The 16134-nt window shown below is 33.5% G+C and overlaps 1 protein-coding gene and 1 pseudogene across 2 annotated transcripts; both read right to left on the bottom strand.

The window, feature by feature from the left end:
* Window positions 1-405: 405 nt before the first annotated feature.
* On the bottom strand, window positions 406-1425 carry LOC145099864 (uncharacterized). Its single transcript, XM_079037367.1, has 2 exons — window positions 1161-1425; window positions 406-1043 (listed from the first exon to the last, which is right to left on the bottom strand). The coding sequence occupies exons 1-2, from the start codon at window positions 1423-1425 to the stop codon at window positions 406-408; spliced, it is 903 nt and encodes a 300-aa protein (XP_078893493.1).
* A 487-nt stretch (window positions 1426-1912) lies between these two features.
* Window positions 1913-13993, bottom strand: LOC145099863 (methyl-CpG-binding domain-containing protein 9-like; annotated as a pseudogene). The gene is made up of 11 exons (XR_013704678.1): window positions 13601-13993; window positions 12223-12647; window positions 11800-11878; window positions 10934-10979; window positions 9497-9541; window positions 8565-9401; window positions 7998-8492; window positions 7071-7835; window positions 6337-6651; window positions 2901-3364; window positions 1913-2255 (listed from the first exon to the last, which is right to left on the bottom strand). The product of XR_013704678.1 is annotated as a methyl-CpG-binding domain-containing protein 9-like (transcript).
* Window positions 13994-16134: the final 2141 nt, after the last annotated feature.

Below are 16134 nucleotides of genomic sequence, written 5' to 3'. Positions count from 1 at the left end.
ATAGGTTAGACAATATGATTGTCTAGTGAGTTATCTGAGGTTGATTGATTTAGAGTAAGGGATAACAATCCACATACTCGTATCTAACCTCCCAAAAACCATTTTTATAACAATTTAATACTTTCCTTTAGTGCAATTTTATACAACCTATTCGCCGACCTTTGGACCTTCAACACAAGCTTCCCATGCTCATTATAGACCCATAGGTGTGCATTATGTAACCAGGCATCATAGTCCACTTCAGTTAACTGACCCAGGATAAGGATGTTGCTAGTTAAAACCCGAGATAAAATACATATCCAAGATCACCTTTTGGTCGCAATTTTTACATTGGAACAATAGTGTACCTTTTCCTTTAATTTCAACTGTAGAGCCATCACCGAACCGAACCCGAACCGTGACGCTTTAGTTTAATTCTGCAAACAAATTTCTTTCCCCGGTCATGTGATTACTTGCCCTGTTGTCGAAGTACCACACGTCACGATTGCTATTGTTTTGACTTTCATGCAGTTTGGGGAACACTTTTTCGTCATTCAACATTACCATTGATGGTATGTCCTCCCCTTCAACACACAACATGAGAGTTGGTTCATCCTCCATTCCCTTCGTCAAATTCACTTCTTGTTCTTGTTTCTCCCTCTTCAGGCATTCCGATGCATAGTACCCGTGTTGTTGACACTCAAAGCACCTTATGTGAATTTTGTCACGTGGATTTCGATTAGATTTTCCGCCTTCTTGAGACGATTTCCTATCATGTTGATCACCCAGACCTCGACCTACCCCACGACCCCCTCGTGTGCTCCCTTTACTGCCTCCATCTCCGTTCCAACCTCTACCCCAACCACTAGTTGCCTTGTTCTTCTGTTTACTCATTGTTTGACCCTCCGTCTTTGTGAGCAACAATGAATTTTCGCCCGTCGATCCTCCTTGTTGAAGCTTCACCCTGTCTTCGTAGGCTTTCAATTGACCTATTTCTTCCTCAAAAGGCATTTCTTCTACATCTGAATATTTCTCCATGGAAGCAATAAGATGAATGTATTTCTCTATTATTGTATCAAAGAGTTTTCAAACCAATTCTTCATTATTCAATGTTGAACCGAAACTATTATTCTTTGAGATCATCCCGGATAACTTCCCCGCATACTCGTCAATAGACTCACTGTCCTTCATCCGGAGCGCCTCAAACTCACTCTTTAACGTGTGTAACCCGGCCTTCTGAACCCGTTCTGCTCCAACGAACCGAGTTTTAAGTGACTCCCACACTTCACGAGTTGTTTTCTTTTTAGCCACCTGCATCAGAATATCTTCTGGTATTGCTTGGAAGATGAACGCACAAGCCAATTTGCTTTTCTTCTCGCCTACAACCACATCTGTTGTCGGCGTGATGGATTCCCATAACCCTTGGGCATCCATTATGGCTTCCATCTTAATGGCCCATGTCGTATAATTCGTAGAAGTGAGAACCGGGCACTGAAGGTAACTTGGTTTTCTCTGGGAGGGTTTGAGGTGTTTGTTACAAGAGACATTTTTGAGGATCGAATGATTTTTGGCATGTAGAATTAAACACCAGGCTTGTGCTCTGATACCAAGTGATGAATTCAAAGCCTTAAAACTGAAATGGTGATAACAAAGAGGATGAGTCACTATCGTAATGCTTAGCAACCAAAGCTTTATTAAATACTTCTTGACAGGGAGAAAACACTTGAAAAAAAAAAACAGAACAAAAACTAAAATGGAGCTACATGAAAGGTTGCTGTAACAAACCTATTTATTCTTACAATAAAATTAAATAAAATGCTGAAAAATTGGTCCACCACCTTAGTATCATGGAAAACTGTCGAATGTTACCCATTCATAGTCAAGCTAATAACTCGGTCAACATTAATCATCATTAAAATCAACAAACTCCAACTAACAACTAAAACACAGGCTAAACATTCAGATTATGAAATGATGTTTTGGATTTGCTCCTTGCTTTCTTGTTTATCTTGTGGCTTCTTTGGTTTCTTTCTTTGTTCCATGGGTTTGTCACAGGGGTGTTTCCGTTTCTTTGATAGTTTTTAGCTGGAAGAGGTGGCAGTGATGGTGGTTTTTTGGTAGCCGATGACGGCATCGAGTGTGTAGATACGAAGAGCAAGGGCAGAGATGGTGGATGTCTTGGCAGCAACGGCCATTGATGACCAGTACCACCACCATGTGTTGTTGATATAATCTGTCTTGATCATGGTTTCCATTATCATAGTTGCTTCAACCATCTGCAATCCAAAAACATAAAAATTAAAAATTAAGAAAATAATAATAATAATAATAATAATAATAAATAACTAGTATTTTTAGTTTGGAATTCATTCAATAAAGTGCGTGTTCGGTACGGAGTGTTTGGGAACGTTTGAGAGCTTCTAGCTTTTGACAAAACGCTCCGTTTTGAACAGAAAGTCTCGTTCGGCACTGCAAGCTTCTAGCGTTTAATTTAAACAAAACGCTCCAATTCCAAATGCTACTTCATTTAGCATTTAACAAAATGCTACAAGCCACCCACTACCAGCTAATTTTGCCGAACACGCCCAAAATACAACTCATATGTAACTTATTTTCACAAAAATGATGAAAATTCTCACTTTTACTTCATTCAAAGAGAACTAAAACTAACTAGTGTATATGAGGATTATAAAAAATTAGAAAGTAAATGAAGTGAACATATGGATAAAATGAAAAATATGAAAAACATCACAAGATAGGATTTTAAAAGAAACATCTAGTGGATGTTGAAGCTATATAGAAATTAAGCTTTTTATAACCACACAACTTCACACATAATACATGTGTTGTGTATGTGTATATGTATATGTATATGAACATGGATGTGTGAAATCAGATAAAGGGCAATATAGTCGTTTTACCTCATATACGGTATTAGCTGATTTAACAAATGCACACCATTCAGACCTCAATTCAGAACTTGCCCTAGACCCTCTTTTTGCTTCATCGGGAAGTGCAGCTTCCATGTCCAACAGATTCATCTTCAACCATCTTAATGGATCACAACCAAGGCTGAGTCGACCGGTCCCAGTCGATTCAACAAATCCAATTCCACACTACAATCACACTTGTTCTTCTTATGTTGTTCAAATTCAACATTTGTGAAAAAGGTTTCATGGCATTTAACACAATGGTATCTACATGGCAAAACGGGTTCCAAACATTCACACCTATGCCATTTTGCCATGTTCTTTATATTGTACATGGTACCTAATCGAACCGAAATGAACCTACCCCCTCTTCGTACCGGATTTTGGGGACCTAGCGAATTGCAAACCGCGAACCCGTTCCCGTATCGGAGCGAACCATGTTCCATGTGACTATGCTTTCGCCATTACCATAGTGATTTTCAGAGGACAAAAATTAAACTCATATCAAACACCTACAAAGTTCTTAGTCGAAAATGATATGAAAAAAAACGTTGAACCATTGCTCTTCCTTCCATCATCGATCAATTAGGGGTAAATAGGAAGAACATTGAATTCATCTCAATATTCGATTAAAGTACTTCAGAAAATATTACCATATTACCTGGAGCTATATGGCAAAATTTGTAATTAGAGTTTACAAGAACTCCACATCAATTGAAAAACCCAAAATCCTGCCACTAAAGAATCAGATATCCTCCCATTTCCTTTGTTTAAAAAACTTTCCAAACAAACAAAAATGCCGGTTAATTGAGAGCTTTTAGATGCTTAATTTCGTCTATTCAACCTCATCGGCGAGGAAGGAAACCATAATATGACCCTAGCTTTGTTAAAAATGACGATTTAAGCGAAGTAGATGGGATTTTATCTTACACTAAGAATCAAATATTACACAATTGAAATGACCAAATTTTAGGGATTCATATTAATATAAAAAACGCTAAGGAAATTGGCGATATTTATGGATGGAAATTAGGGATTTCAAAAATAAATGAGAATCTAAGGGTGAAAATTAGGGATTTCAAAAACAAATGAGAATTCTACTTATTAGGTAAGGGATATATATATATATATATATATATATATATATATATATATATATATATATATATATATATACTAGCCGTCTACCCGCGCAAAGCAGCGGGCGACGAATAATTTGATCTCTTTAGAGTTAAAACCATTTTGCGTTCACTTCGAGAAATGAATATTAAATGACATCTATTTTTCAAGAGCATTACCATACCATATTAAAGGGGAGTTTGGCTAAGCTTTTTTAAAACAACTTATTAGGTTCCACATCACTATAAGTTAAAAAAATGTTTGGATTAAAATAACTTATTCCGGTGGGGAACCTCTAATACGTCATTTTTTCATAAGTTATCTTACACTTATTAACTTATAAGCTAATAAACTAATAAGCAATAAGTTTTTTTGTCAAACACCCCCTAAATGGTTATTACTTCCATTTATACATACCCAAACCACTTGTACTGTTTATCGTCCTCTTTTGTTTTTTTTTTTTTTTTTTTTTCGTTTTCCTTAATTCCTTTATTAATTTAATGTCCTACTAAGTAAAATGCTAAAATATATAAATAATAGTTTATAAAAATAAACCTTTAGAATATCAGGTGTTGTGATTCAAAAGTCGATAAATAGGCCATTGAGAAGGCTAAAATACTCAGGTGTCAACTTGTTCATTGTGATTTTAAACCAAGTTTGGTCACAAATTAAAACATTTTTCAACGATGGTATGTAATTCAATGATTCATATTGATTTACGTTCTCGAAACCTTAAAATATTGAACAAAATCTATATAGAACCTTATAATAAGGACAATAATCACCGTAATCAGGAAGTCCATGTGATGAAACTTGATATTATAAGGACCAATGATGAAAAGGGTTTCATTTTTAGACTAAACAAGATGAAAAATATACAAACTACCTTAATCATGTCAAATCTTATGTTTAACCGTTCTTTATTGCAAAAGTAAGATGTCAAAATATACAAACTAATGATAATACAATGCTCTAACTGGCCCTCTTGATTGAGTTCTTTGAACCTGCAAAGCCAACACATTAAAAAAAAACATAGTAAAAATCTTTTTAGGAACAAACCTAATATAATAAAGCCTTCACCCAATATATTTATAAGATAAAAATACAAAAAGTTAAAAATAATGAAATCAATTACAAGTAATGATTAAAATAAAAACCTATTAAGAAAGAGCCATCTGCAGGAGGGATATTTGAATCAACATGTATTTTCTGATGGTTTCAAATTTTGAATTATCCGAAATTTAGGGAAGGAGATACAATTTGTTGAGAAATATAAGGATTCAAAACACAGGTTAAAACTTAATATTATTTTATTGATGACTACTTGTATTATTAGCTTAATGATTTGAACGTCTTAAAAAAAATAATATTATTATATTCAATCTATTTTTAGAAATAGTGAGATTTCTTTTATAAGATAGTAAAGATATATATATATATATATATATATATATATATATATATATATATATATATATATATATATATAGGTTACGTTAATGTGAAGCGACCTAATTTTGTGAGACCGTGAGATACAATCTTACCCACTTATTTTGTAGATAAAAAAATATTTTTTAAATGCAAAATAATTGAAAATTTTTAGAAAAAAATAATTTAATATTATTTTCATCATTTACATTTTACAAAAAAATAAAAAATAATAAAATAAAAATTAAAAAAATTATCGTTTTTCTACATATTATAGTTGAATATTAGAATAGTTTACATATCTGACAAATCTAGTAAAATACTAAAATATTCTAACATTCTAAAATTCATATTCGAAAATTTATAGTGTAACATTCTATTAGAATATTTCACATATTTAAAAAAAACGATAAATTTTCTTTATTTGGTGTGTATATATATATATATATATATATATATATATATATATATATATATATATATAAGGAGGTAAAATGTCAAACTTCAAAAATTATGTGGCACAAGTAACATCCAATAAAAGTATACTATTCCACAAACCTCATGTGAATTAATATATGTATATAATAATCATTATCTTTGTAAAATGGATTTTGAATGATTGTTTTAACTTGAAAAATTAATTTTCTGATCATTAATGAAAAATGGCTATTGCATTGTAGTTTTAATTTGCAAATTTACTTTTATGATAATTAAGATAGAACCAAGTACAAAGACATGAATACCCTCTTAATCCTGTCCTCAAAATAGCCTCGAAAACTTGTAAATCCGATAAGCTAAAACTCTTGCAAACACAATCTTTCATAAAACACACATATAAACTCCAAACAAAAACTAAAACATGGGATAAACATTCGGATTATGGAATGATATTTTGGATTTGCTCCTTGATTTCTTGTTTATCTAGTGGTTTTTTTGGTTTCTTTCTTTGTTCATTGGGTTTGTCATCGGGGTGTTTCCGTTTCTTTGATAGTTTTTGGCTGGAAGAGGTGGCGGCGGTGGTGGTGTTGGTTTTCTGGTAGTCAATGGCAGCATCGAGTGTGTAGATACGAAGAGCAAGGGCGGAGATGGTGGATGTCTTGGCAGCAGCCGCCATTGATGACCAGTAGCACCACCATGTGTTGTTGATATAATCTGTCTTGATCATGGTTTCCAATACCATAGTTGCTTCAACCATCTGCAATCCAAAAACATAAAACTTTAAAATTAGGAAAATAATAATAATATTAAATAACTAGTAATTTTAGTTTGGAATTCATTCAATAAAATACAACTCGTGCTTAACTTATTTTCACAAAAATGATGAGAATTCTCACTTTTACTTTATTCAAAGAGAACTAAAACTAACTAGTGGACATGAGGATTATAAAAAATTAGAAAGTAAAGGAAGTGAACATCTGGATAAAGTGAAAAAAATGAAAAACATCACAAGATAGAATTTTAAAAGAAACATCTAGTGGATGGTCAACCTATATAGCAATTATGCTTTTTTATCAACAACACACAACGTCACACATAATACATGTGTTGTGTATGTGTATATGTATACGAACATGTATGTGTGAAATCAGATAGTGGGCAATATAGTCATTTTACCTCATATACGGTATTAGCTGATTTAACAAATGCACACCATTCAGACCTCAATTCAGAACTTGCCCTAGACCCTCTTTTTGCTCCATCGGGAAGAAAATATCTAACCTCCTTAACATCCTCAAGAAATGCTTCATGTGAAGCACCATATGCCCCATGAAACAATCTCAAATCAATGGTTCTTAAATCAATAGGACGCATCGACACAGATCCAAAAACAATTTTTAAATAATTATCATTACAATTTACGTCTCTTCCAACAAGATTAAAAAGACCCTTTTTCTTTTTATCAACAAGAACCTTTTCCTTCTTATCATAAGCTTCTGCCACCTGGCGTAATACCACACGACACTTTTTCATCACTGTATTTGACAACATCTTGGAGGTTTTGATGTCTTCAATTCCCATGCCAGGTGGCGATGCTGTTTGCAGGCCATCCGATACTCTTTTTAAAACATCGATTACGGCTCTCTTAGTGGGCCCAGATGCATTGCCCTTGTACACGTCTTTTGAAATGGAAGCTTCTAGAAGCTTCTTTGCCCATTCAGGTGGGTTTTTCTTTAAAGACTCACGCACACAATTCCGAATTCGGGACCCCACATTTGTAGGCAGCTTTCTTACTGGATCAAGCACTTTCGCCCACTCTGGAATACTAAAATCTGTTTCAAACCTGTAGTTTTCCAAATTGTCGACTTTAGTCCCTGAAGGTAAAATACTCCTTTCTCTTTTCCGTTTGCCAAACACTTTCTCTACAGCTCTTCCAAGCAACTGCAAAAAAAGGCAAAAATGTTACAAAAACCTCAAATGAGAACCGATATTGCCAAAAAAAATAATAATAATTGGAACCAAAACTGCAGACTTGGGGACCAAAATGTAATTTACTATAAGATTTATTGCACGATGTGAATTACATATAAATAATAAATTCACCTGTGCGTCCACATCAGAGCCAGCAACGCCAGCTGGCGATCCAGAGAAAATAGCATCATCACCTTGCAGACAGCGAATGAGCTTCGTCTTATTACCAACAGCAGTGTTCTTAGATCCCATTAACAAGCAAGCCAAGATATATCTTCTAGCCACTTCTGGCCACGTCAGCGGATTAATCGGAAACATTTCTAAATTTACTTTTTTATCCTTGTCCTTCTCTGTATGTTTAGCATCACCGGTTACTTTAAAGGCCTTAGTTATTTTTCGCAGGAGCTTGCTCACTAGCCAAGGTAGCAGTGCCATGTGGACAGTAGTCAACTTGTCAACCTTATTTTTAACACAATTCATTTCTACTGTTTCCAGAAATGCCCCTGCCCCGTATCCATATGTAACTGGCCATGGGGTAAGATGAAGCTCGTTTTCAAGATCTTCATATGATAAACAATCTTCTTCCACTTCGAGAACTTCTTTAAAACGGCATAAGAACTCATATACCTGTGTAGAAAAGAAGAAAGATCAGAGCATGTTATGAAAAGACAAGAATACCCTTATACGAATAATGCATACCTGAAGAAGGTTGCCTGTTGCATTAGAAGACAGCCTTGAGGAAATGAGACTCGCAACAGGAAAAGGCTCCACGTCCTTTATTTTAATTTTTTTATTTGAAATTGTTGAAGATGAATCACGTAAACGATCTTTGCATAATATATATCCTGAACAGGCTTCTACTCCTGGAAGTTGTTCTATAAATTCTTGAACAAACTCAATGTCTAATCCGAATCGATACCCTCTCATCCAATTTATCAATGATTTTGAAAACTCACGAGTCTCCTTGTCACCATGAACGACAGTCGGCACACTGACACATTGTTGCGAATGTAAAAAGTTCTCCAGATCTATGCTAACCTCCTGCGTAAAATGAACAGATGACAAGAAGCTTAAATCTTCCGCATGCCTACAGTAACACTGTAGGCCACCGTTCCGGTTGATAATTTTTTCGTGAACATCAACAATCATTTTCAGTAATAACTCCCATGTTGAAGATAGTGACGACCCTTCAAAATATTGGTCACCAATTACATCTTCATACATTATCTCATCACCAATGTCCTGATCTATCTCGGTCACAACATTGTCATGCTCCTCAAGGTCTGCTCGACATAGGATAGTTTGACCATATTGAAGAGGTAATTCTGAACAACTCGACCTTGTGATTTTGAAAAGGGGTCCACCTTGACCGTTATTCGACACCTCACATGTAAAAAGTGAACCGGTAAGCTTTTCATGCCAACAGGATTTATACCCAATTGGCCAAATATAATTGGCACCGTAGTATAATGGGCTTGCAATGATTTTCCCAAATGAGAGTATATAAAAGTCTTCAAATTGTACCGGAAGTTGAACCTAAATGTAAACCATAAACATTATCCAAAATGTAAACAATTGACAAAAAAGAGATGAACTAAAAACGATGGTCAATAGTAAACAATCTGACTTACATTGATCTCGTGTGCCATCAATCTGATATCCGAATGAAGCGGAACCTCCGACAAGTGAAACAAGTCAATCAATTGAACTACAGTCAAATTCAAATTTAGGGAAATGATCTATTTCTCCAAATTTGCAACTATCGATTCGATTTTTCGTTCTAAAAGAGAAGATTATTTGGGATCTCACATTACTAATTAAATCATTTGGAAATTGTAACAACTTGAAGTAAAAATGTCATGCGAACAAACCCAATTAAACCCTAGATTTAATAAAGGTGAATCGCTTCTTGATTTCGCCATCAATTCAAAATTTTGTGAATAGAAAGTATCTTGAATTGACGAGATTTATGATTGTAAAGGAATGCAAATGATTTACAACTAGAATACCATGTTTTTAAGGCTTCATAAGAAAAAATTCATCAATAAGTAGAAAATAACCGATCGATAGATAAATCAATAGAATAGATATAAAATGAGGACATTCACCTTCTAACCTTCGACCTCCACTATTAGGATTTGCTGCCTATCTCTCAGATTTAGGGCTTTTAGGGCTCTTAGGGTTTCACACTTTGACTTGAAATCCTCCTATTAAATAGATGCATTTTATAGACCTACACAGATCAGGTTGAATCAATGAAATCTTACAAAGAGGGCAATATAGTAAATTCACAATACTCGGTATTATTTACCAATTTAATTGATATGGCAAGCGGCGGAAGACATAATCTATTCCAGTATTTGCTATATAGATTTTCTACTTAGTAACAATTACCAAAGTACCCTTAACTTGGAATGCTATATAGATATTCGACTTAGTAACACTTAGGCGTTGTTTGGCAAACTAGCTAAAAAAACAATGTTTTATCAATAAGCTATCTAAAACTAGTTTATCAATAAGCTAGCTTATAAGCTACTTTATAAACTATGATAACTACTTTTATGGTTTTACCAAATGCTAAATTACTATAAGCTAGATTATTTTTGTCAAACATGGCCTTAGAAAGATCATTGTAATCTAACCCTGATTTCTCTCATTGTGTGTCTATTGATCTTGATAGAGAAGCCCGAATATATGTTTGTTTATTCCTTTTTGAAGGATTTGAACTATGAAATCTTGTTTTGTGTGTTGGAATCAATCTCACGGCATGAGAAAGACGTTGTTTGGTCACATATTATTTTAGTGGTACAAACAAAAATATTGTTAATAATTATAAAGGAAATGGATATAGACATGAAAAAATGGGAATCATTCCAACATTTCATCCCTTCATGATAAAACGCACCAACCAAAGAATATAATGCTGACTTTTTAAGAAAAATAACACCAAATATATGATGGAGAAGATGAACTTAAATGGTAAAATCATTATTTAAAAGATTTAGAATATTTCATTCAAAATTGGATAAATAAAGCAAACCCACGAATGGAATGGTAATGGATCATACCGTTAATTTCTTCATTACATTTTTCCCCATTCCTGTCAAGAGAAGCCTATAGCAATAAAAAATATGTAATTTTCTTCATTATATTCCACCTCATTATGCAAAACAATGTTATCAAAAAAAAAGACATAAAACCAAGAACAAGAAAAAAAAACACAACTTTAATTATTAAAGCAATAAGATAGGAAAAAAAATGCAACCAATATATTGAAATGACCAAAAGGATAATCAAACAAACATGACAAGAAATAAGTTATAAGAAAATAAAACGACAAAGAACAAACATGGCAACAATATTTTTTCTTAAACGAGATAATATATATAAGCTTGAGATTCCAAATTAGATAATGAATTCTTTCCTTTTTTATTTCTTTTGAGAAAAAACTTGCCTTTTAAGATCTTTCTTCTATCATATATTCTTATATAGTAAATTGAGGGGCCAAGGGATGCATAGTAATATTGACCCATATTCAATACTTGGCATATCGATACTATTAAAAAAACTAAATGCAAATAAGAGGCCTTATATATAGTACATCATGAGACTTTATTATTATTTAATATTCGTGTAATACTCACTAATAACACAGCTAAGTTTCATATAACAATGAAATAAATAAACTACAACTATAGATACTTGCAATGGAAATTACTGCACAAGATGATCAATGTTTATCAACTTCAAGGTGATTAATTTCATCTTCAAAAAAAAATTTTGTGCACTTCTCACCACAAACTTTTGCTAGCTAATTGAAAAACAGAATTTAGATTTCAATTTCGATACACAATTATTCTACAATTTAGATTTTCTTACCAAAACAAAGAGAACCAGAGAAATATTAATAATATTGATAAGAATAACTTGATACCTTCAATTGCCATTGCAAGTAGCCAAATCTTCGATATGATTGCGCCTTCTATGCGTATCCATTTACCAAAAACATCTACCTGTTATGATTTCAAAATTGCTTCATTAGTAATGTAAAATCCCAAATAATCTTTTTTTGTTAGATTGAAAATTTGAACTAGTAGTTGCATATTTAAAGAAATAAATCAATTCCCCAATTATAATTTTGATTGCACTTCAAATGAATGGTTTTGTTACAATTGTTTTAGGGCCAGATTCATTTAGATATCAGATTGATGATACATAAGATTGAGGTATGTTCATTTTTCTGCAGTCACATTAGGTTTTTGTCAATTATGCTCATTTTGGAAGATGTTTGTTTACCATCAATTATAAGTCTTGTTGGCTAGGAAAAATATAAGTCTTGTTGGCATGAAAAGCTTACCGGCTCACTTTTTACATGTGAGGTGTCGAATAACGGTCAAGGTGGACCCCTTTTCAAAATCACAAGGTCCAGTTGCTCAGAATTACCTCTTCAATATGGTCAAACTATTCTATGTCGAGCAGACCTTGAGGAGCATGACAATGTTGTGACCGAGCTGACCGAGATAGATCAGGACATTGGTGATGAGATAGTGTATGAAGATGTAATTGGTGACCAATATTTTGAAAGGTCATCACTATCTTCAACATGGGAGTTATTATTGAAAATGATTGTTGATGTTCACAAAGAACTTTATCAACCGGAACGGCAATGTACATGAGTGTGTTACTGTAGGCATGCGGAAGATTTGAACTTCTTATCATCTGTTTATTCTATGCACCACGTCAGCATAGACCTGGAGAACTTTTTGAGTGTCAATGTGCAATCTGTCGTTAAAGGTGACAAAGAGACTAGTGAGTTTTTAGAGTTGTTGAAAATTTGGTTGAGAGGGATGTATATTATGCAAAGATCATTTACTTGATTCATATTTATTAACTTCAAATAAAAATAACTTACTTTCTCTTTTACATTCCACTTATCAGTGAAAACATATGCAGAGTATGTTATTTTTGTAAAAAAAGCATAACAATCAAGAACAATAAAAAATAAACTTTATGAAAGAAAAACACAACTTCAATTATTAAAGCAGTAAGAAAAACAGAAAAGCAACCAAGATACTGAAATGACATTTTTGTCTGTGCGAAAAGGGATGTGAGGTTAATAATAAGGATGAACAAAAAGATAAAATTCAAATAAAATGAGAAGAAATAAGTACTAAGAATATTAAATACAAAACCAGAAATATATTTAGATTTTAGACGGTCAAATGTTGCGCAAAATAAATAGATCGAGCATAACAGGTAACAAAGTTTAATTAGTCTGGGAGCTTATGTTTCCTAATATTTATTTTATATAAGTATTTCGTGCCAAATTATATCAATTCAATATATTCATTTCGGTAGCTTATTTTCTTATCAATCCTATTAAGAAAACCAAAAGCAATTATGAAGCCATACATCTACAGTACATGAGACTTACATTATCATTTACTATTATTACTCAATACTATCACAGCTGGGTTTCATATAGCAATGGACATTATTGCATAATAATCACTACGACAAGAATGATGTTAAGGATGAATGTTTTATCAACCGCAAGGTGACTAATTTATTCTTTCATAAAAGAAATTATGCACTAATTGATCTAATTTAACAAATCAGAAATTTTCAATCCTTATCGATTTTCTTGTTAGTTGGACTAACCCATTTGGCATCACAATTTAGATTTTCTTTTTAAAACACAGAGCACCAGGAAATTAATAGTAATAACTTGATACCTTCAATTTTCGTTTCCGAGAGAAGTAGGCTTGGATTTGAAACCTAACGGACAACGATCATAAAGCAGCCTATCAATCAACCACTATCCGCATATCCCCAGACCAAGAACATCTACAGTGGCGCCGCCTCCATTCCCGCCCACTCAAAAGGGAAACCGCACGGCGAAGCGTCAGATTCTCCAAGAAGAATCCCCAGTGTATGGTCTCCGGTGGCTATAGGAGACACAGCGTTATGAAATGATCTGAATAAGAAGAAAGCGCGTCTTCTATGTCATTGAGTTCCAAAGAGGCGTGACGAAAATAGTTCCGTCATCCAACCAGGTTTCCAGGCGACATGGCCGCCATTGTTTTGTTTACCAATAGGTATATTCGGCACTTCAGATAGTAGCTTTGGGTTCCCTTTTATTCATTTTCTAAAGAGAAAATTTTATGAATAGTCCCTATGGTTTGAAATAGTTTGTCATTTGGTCTTTAACTTCTTTTTAAACATGGAAGGTATTATGATCTGTTTTTTTATGTTGCTGATCACTACCATTAGCCCATTCCGACAACCACGGTCAACCCACTCAAGTAGCCTCCGGCAATCCAGACAAAACAAAGTCAAAACCTACAAGCAAAATAATTTCTGAAATCAAACCTAAAATGCCACTTGGAACACGTAACTTTCTCACCATCATCTTCATTTATTCAATAAGATCTTCAACCCATTAAATGAACCGGCAGGGCGTAGCCAATATAGGGCAAGAGTAGGCATTGGCCCACCTACAAAAAATTAAGATTAGGCATTGGCCCACCTACAAAAAATTAAGATTACATATATATTATATGTATAATATACATTTTTGTTAAATAAAAGAAATTAGGTTAAAGAATTTTGTCACTCGTTCATATTTTATATATTATTTGGCCCATCTTAAAATAAAATCCTTATTACGCCACTGTGAACCGGAAGATCCAAACTACACAAATTATTAAAACCTTATTGATTCTTATCACTAAGAAATGATATCATCAAATTAGAGTACAAAAAATAAAATAAAAAATCGAGCTACTAACTTAGGACCTACAGAACGTCATGTCAATCGACACTTTAATTTTGTAAATTATATGTGGATAAAGCATTTAATAACTTACATATTCTCGCCAAGGAAAGGTATGAGACAATCGGTTCAAAAGAAGAAGAGAGGCCATGTTGTTGTGAACCTTGGAATTCGTTTAGATGTTATTTGCTACGAAAGAATAAGAATACACGACGGCAAAACTTGTTAACTACACCTTTGCGGTCAAGAGGAGGCCAGCGGCGACCATGGCTTGTTGACCAAATCTGCAGCCCTCATTTTCTCTTTGGTGGTTTGTGGATTTTTCAAAAAAGACTTCCAATGGTGGGTGATTTTAGAAGGGCGAAAAAAACGACATTCCTACAAAGAAAGATGGTAGAGATGGAAACGAGAGAGAGAATAACATTAGGTGTTGGAGTTAAATAACATATTAATATTTTCTTGTATTTAATAATAACATAAAATATAGATAAAATTAAAAATAAATAAATAATAATAATAATAATAATAATAATAATAATAAAGATAGAATAGGTTTTTTTGGGTATGATATGACCAAAGACGCAACAAAACTAAGATGCTGTTTGTTTTTTGGAAAAAAAAAAAAAAAAAAACTCTTCAAACCTCTTATTGCTGCGCGGCACAGCACACGCATAACACATTTCATCTCGCAGCTGTTTGTAGGGCTGCAAACGCGCCAAGCCGATCTCGAGCCTGACTAGGCTCGGGCTTGGTTCGTTTCACTATTTATAGGCTCGAGCTCGAGCTTGACTCGTTTGAGCCTTGTGGTACAAAGCTTGAGATCGGCTCGTTAAGAATTCTACGGGCTCAGGCTCGATTTGAGCTCGGCTCGTATACGGTATACTTTAATTTCCTAAAATCGTATTTATTGAATTATTTTTTATTTTAATATATAAAATTAAAAATAATTTTTTAATTTTATATATATATATATATATATATATATATATATATATATATATATATATATATATATATATATATATATATATATAGGCTCGTTTAGGATCGTGAGTCTAATCGAGCCAAGTAACAGAGGCTCGAGCTCAAGCTCGTTTAATAAACAAGCCTAATACTAAGCGCGAGCTCGGCTCAGGCTCGTTTAAAATCGATCTAGAGTCAAGGTTTTAATGATTCGATATCGAGTTACTCACGAGTAGCTTGGCTCGTTTGCACCCCTAGCTATTTGTTTTTCAGAAGTCTTCGGATTAAAAAACATTTGTGCGTGTTCTTCTTGGCGCAACACTTGTTTTGCCTCTTCCTACCTCTTCCAACATCTTCTTCTTCTTTTCTTGTTACAATATTAATTATATATTGCTGAAATCTTATTTCACATATTTATTTCGTTTTTTTTTGTTTATTCTTGTTCACTACAACAAACGGGACCTATAGGGACGACAATTGTCGTCTCTATAGGTTCAAAAAGTCGTCCCTATAGCTGTCTGGGGCGATATG

This window comes from Lactuca serriola, chromosome 4 (genome assembly GCF_051521515.1).
Source record: "Lactuca serriola cultivar US96UC23 chromosome 4, Lser_US96UC23_V15, whole genome shotgun sequence".
NCBI classification, from domain to species: domain Eukaryota; kingdom Viridiplantae; phylum Streptophyta; class Magnoliopsida; order Asterales; family Asteraceae; genus Lactuca; species Lactuca serriola.
The sequence above is the reverse complement of the archived record's forward strand: the minus strand, read 5'-3'. Positions and strand labels throughout refer to the sequence as shown.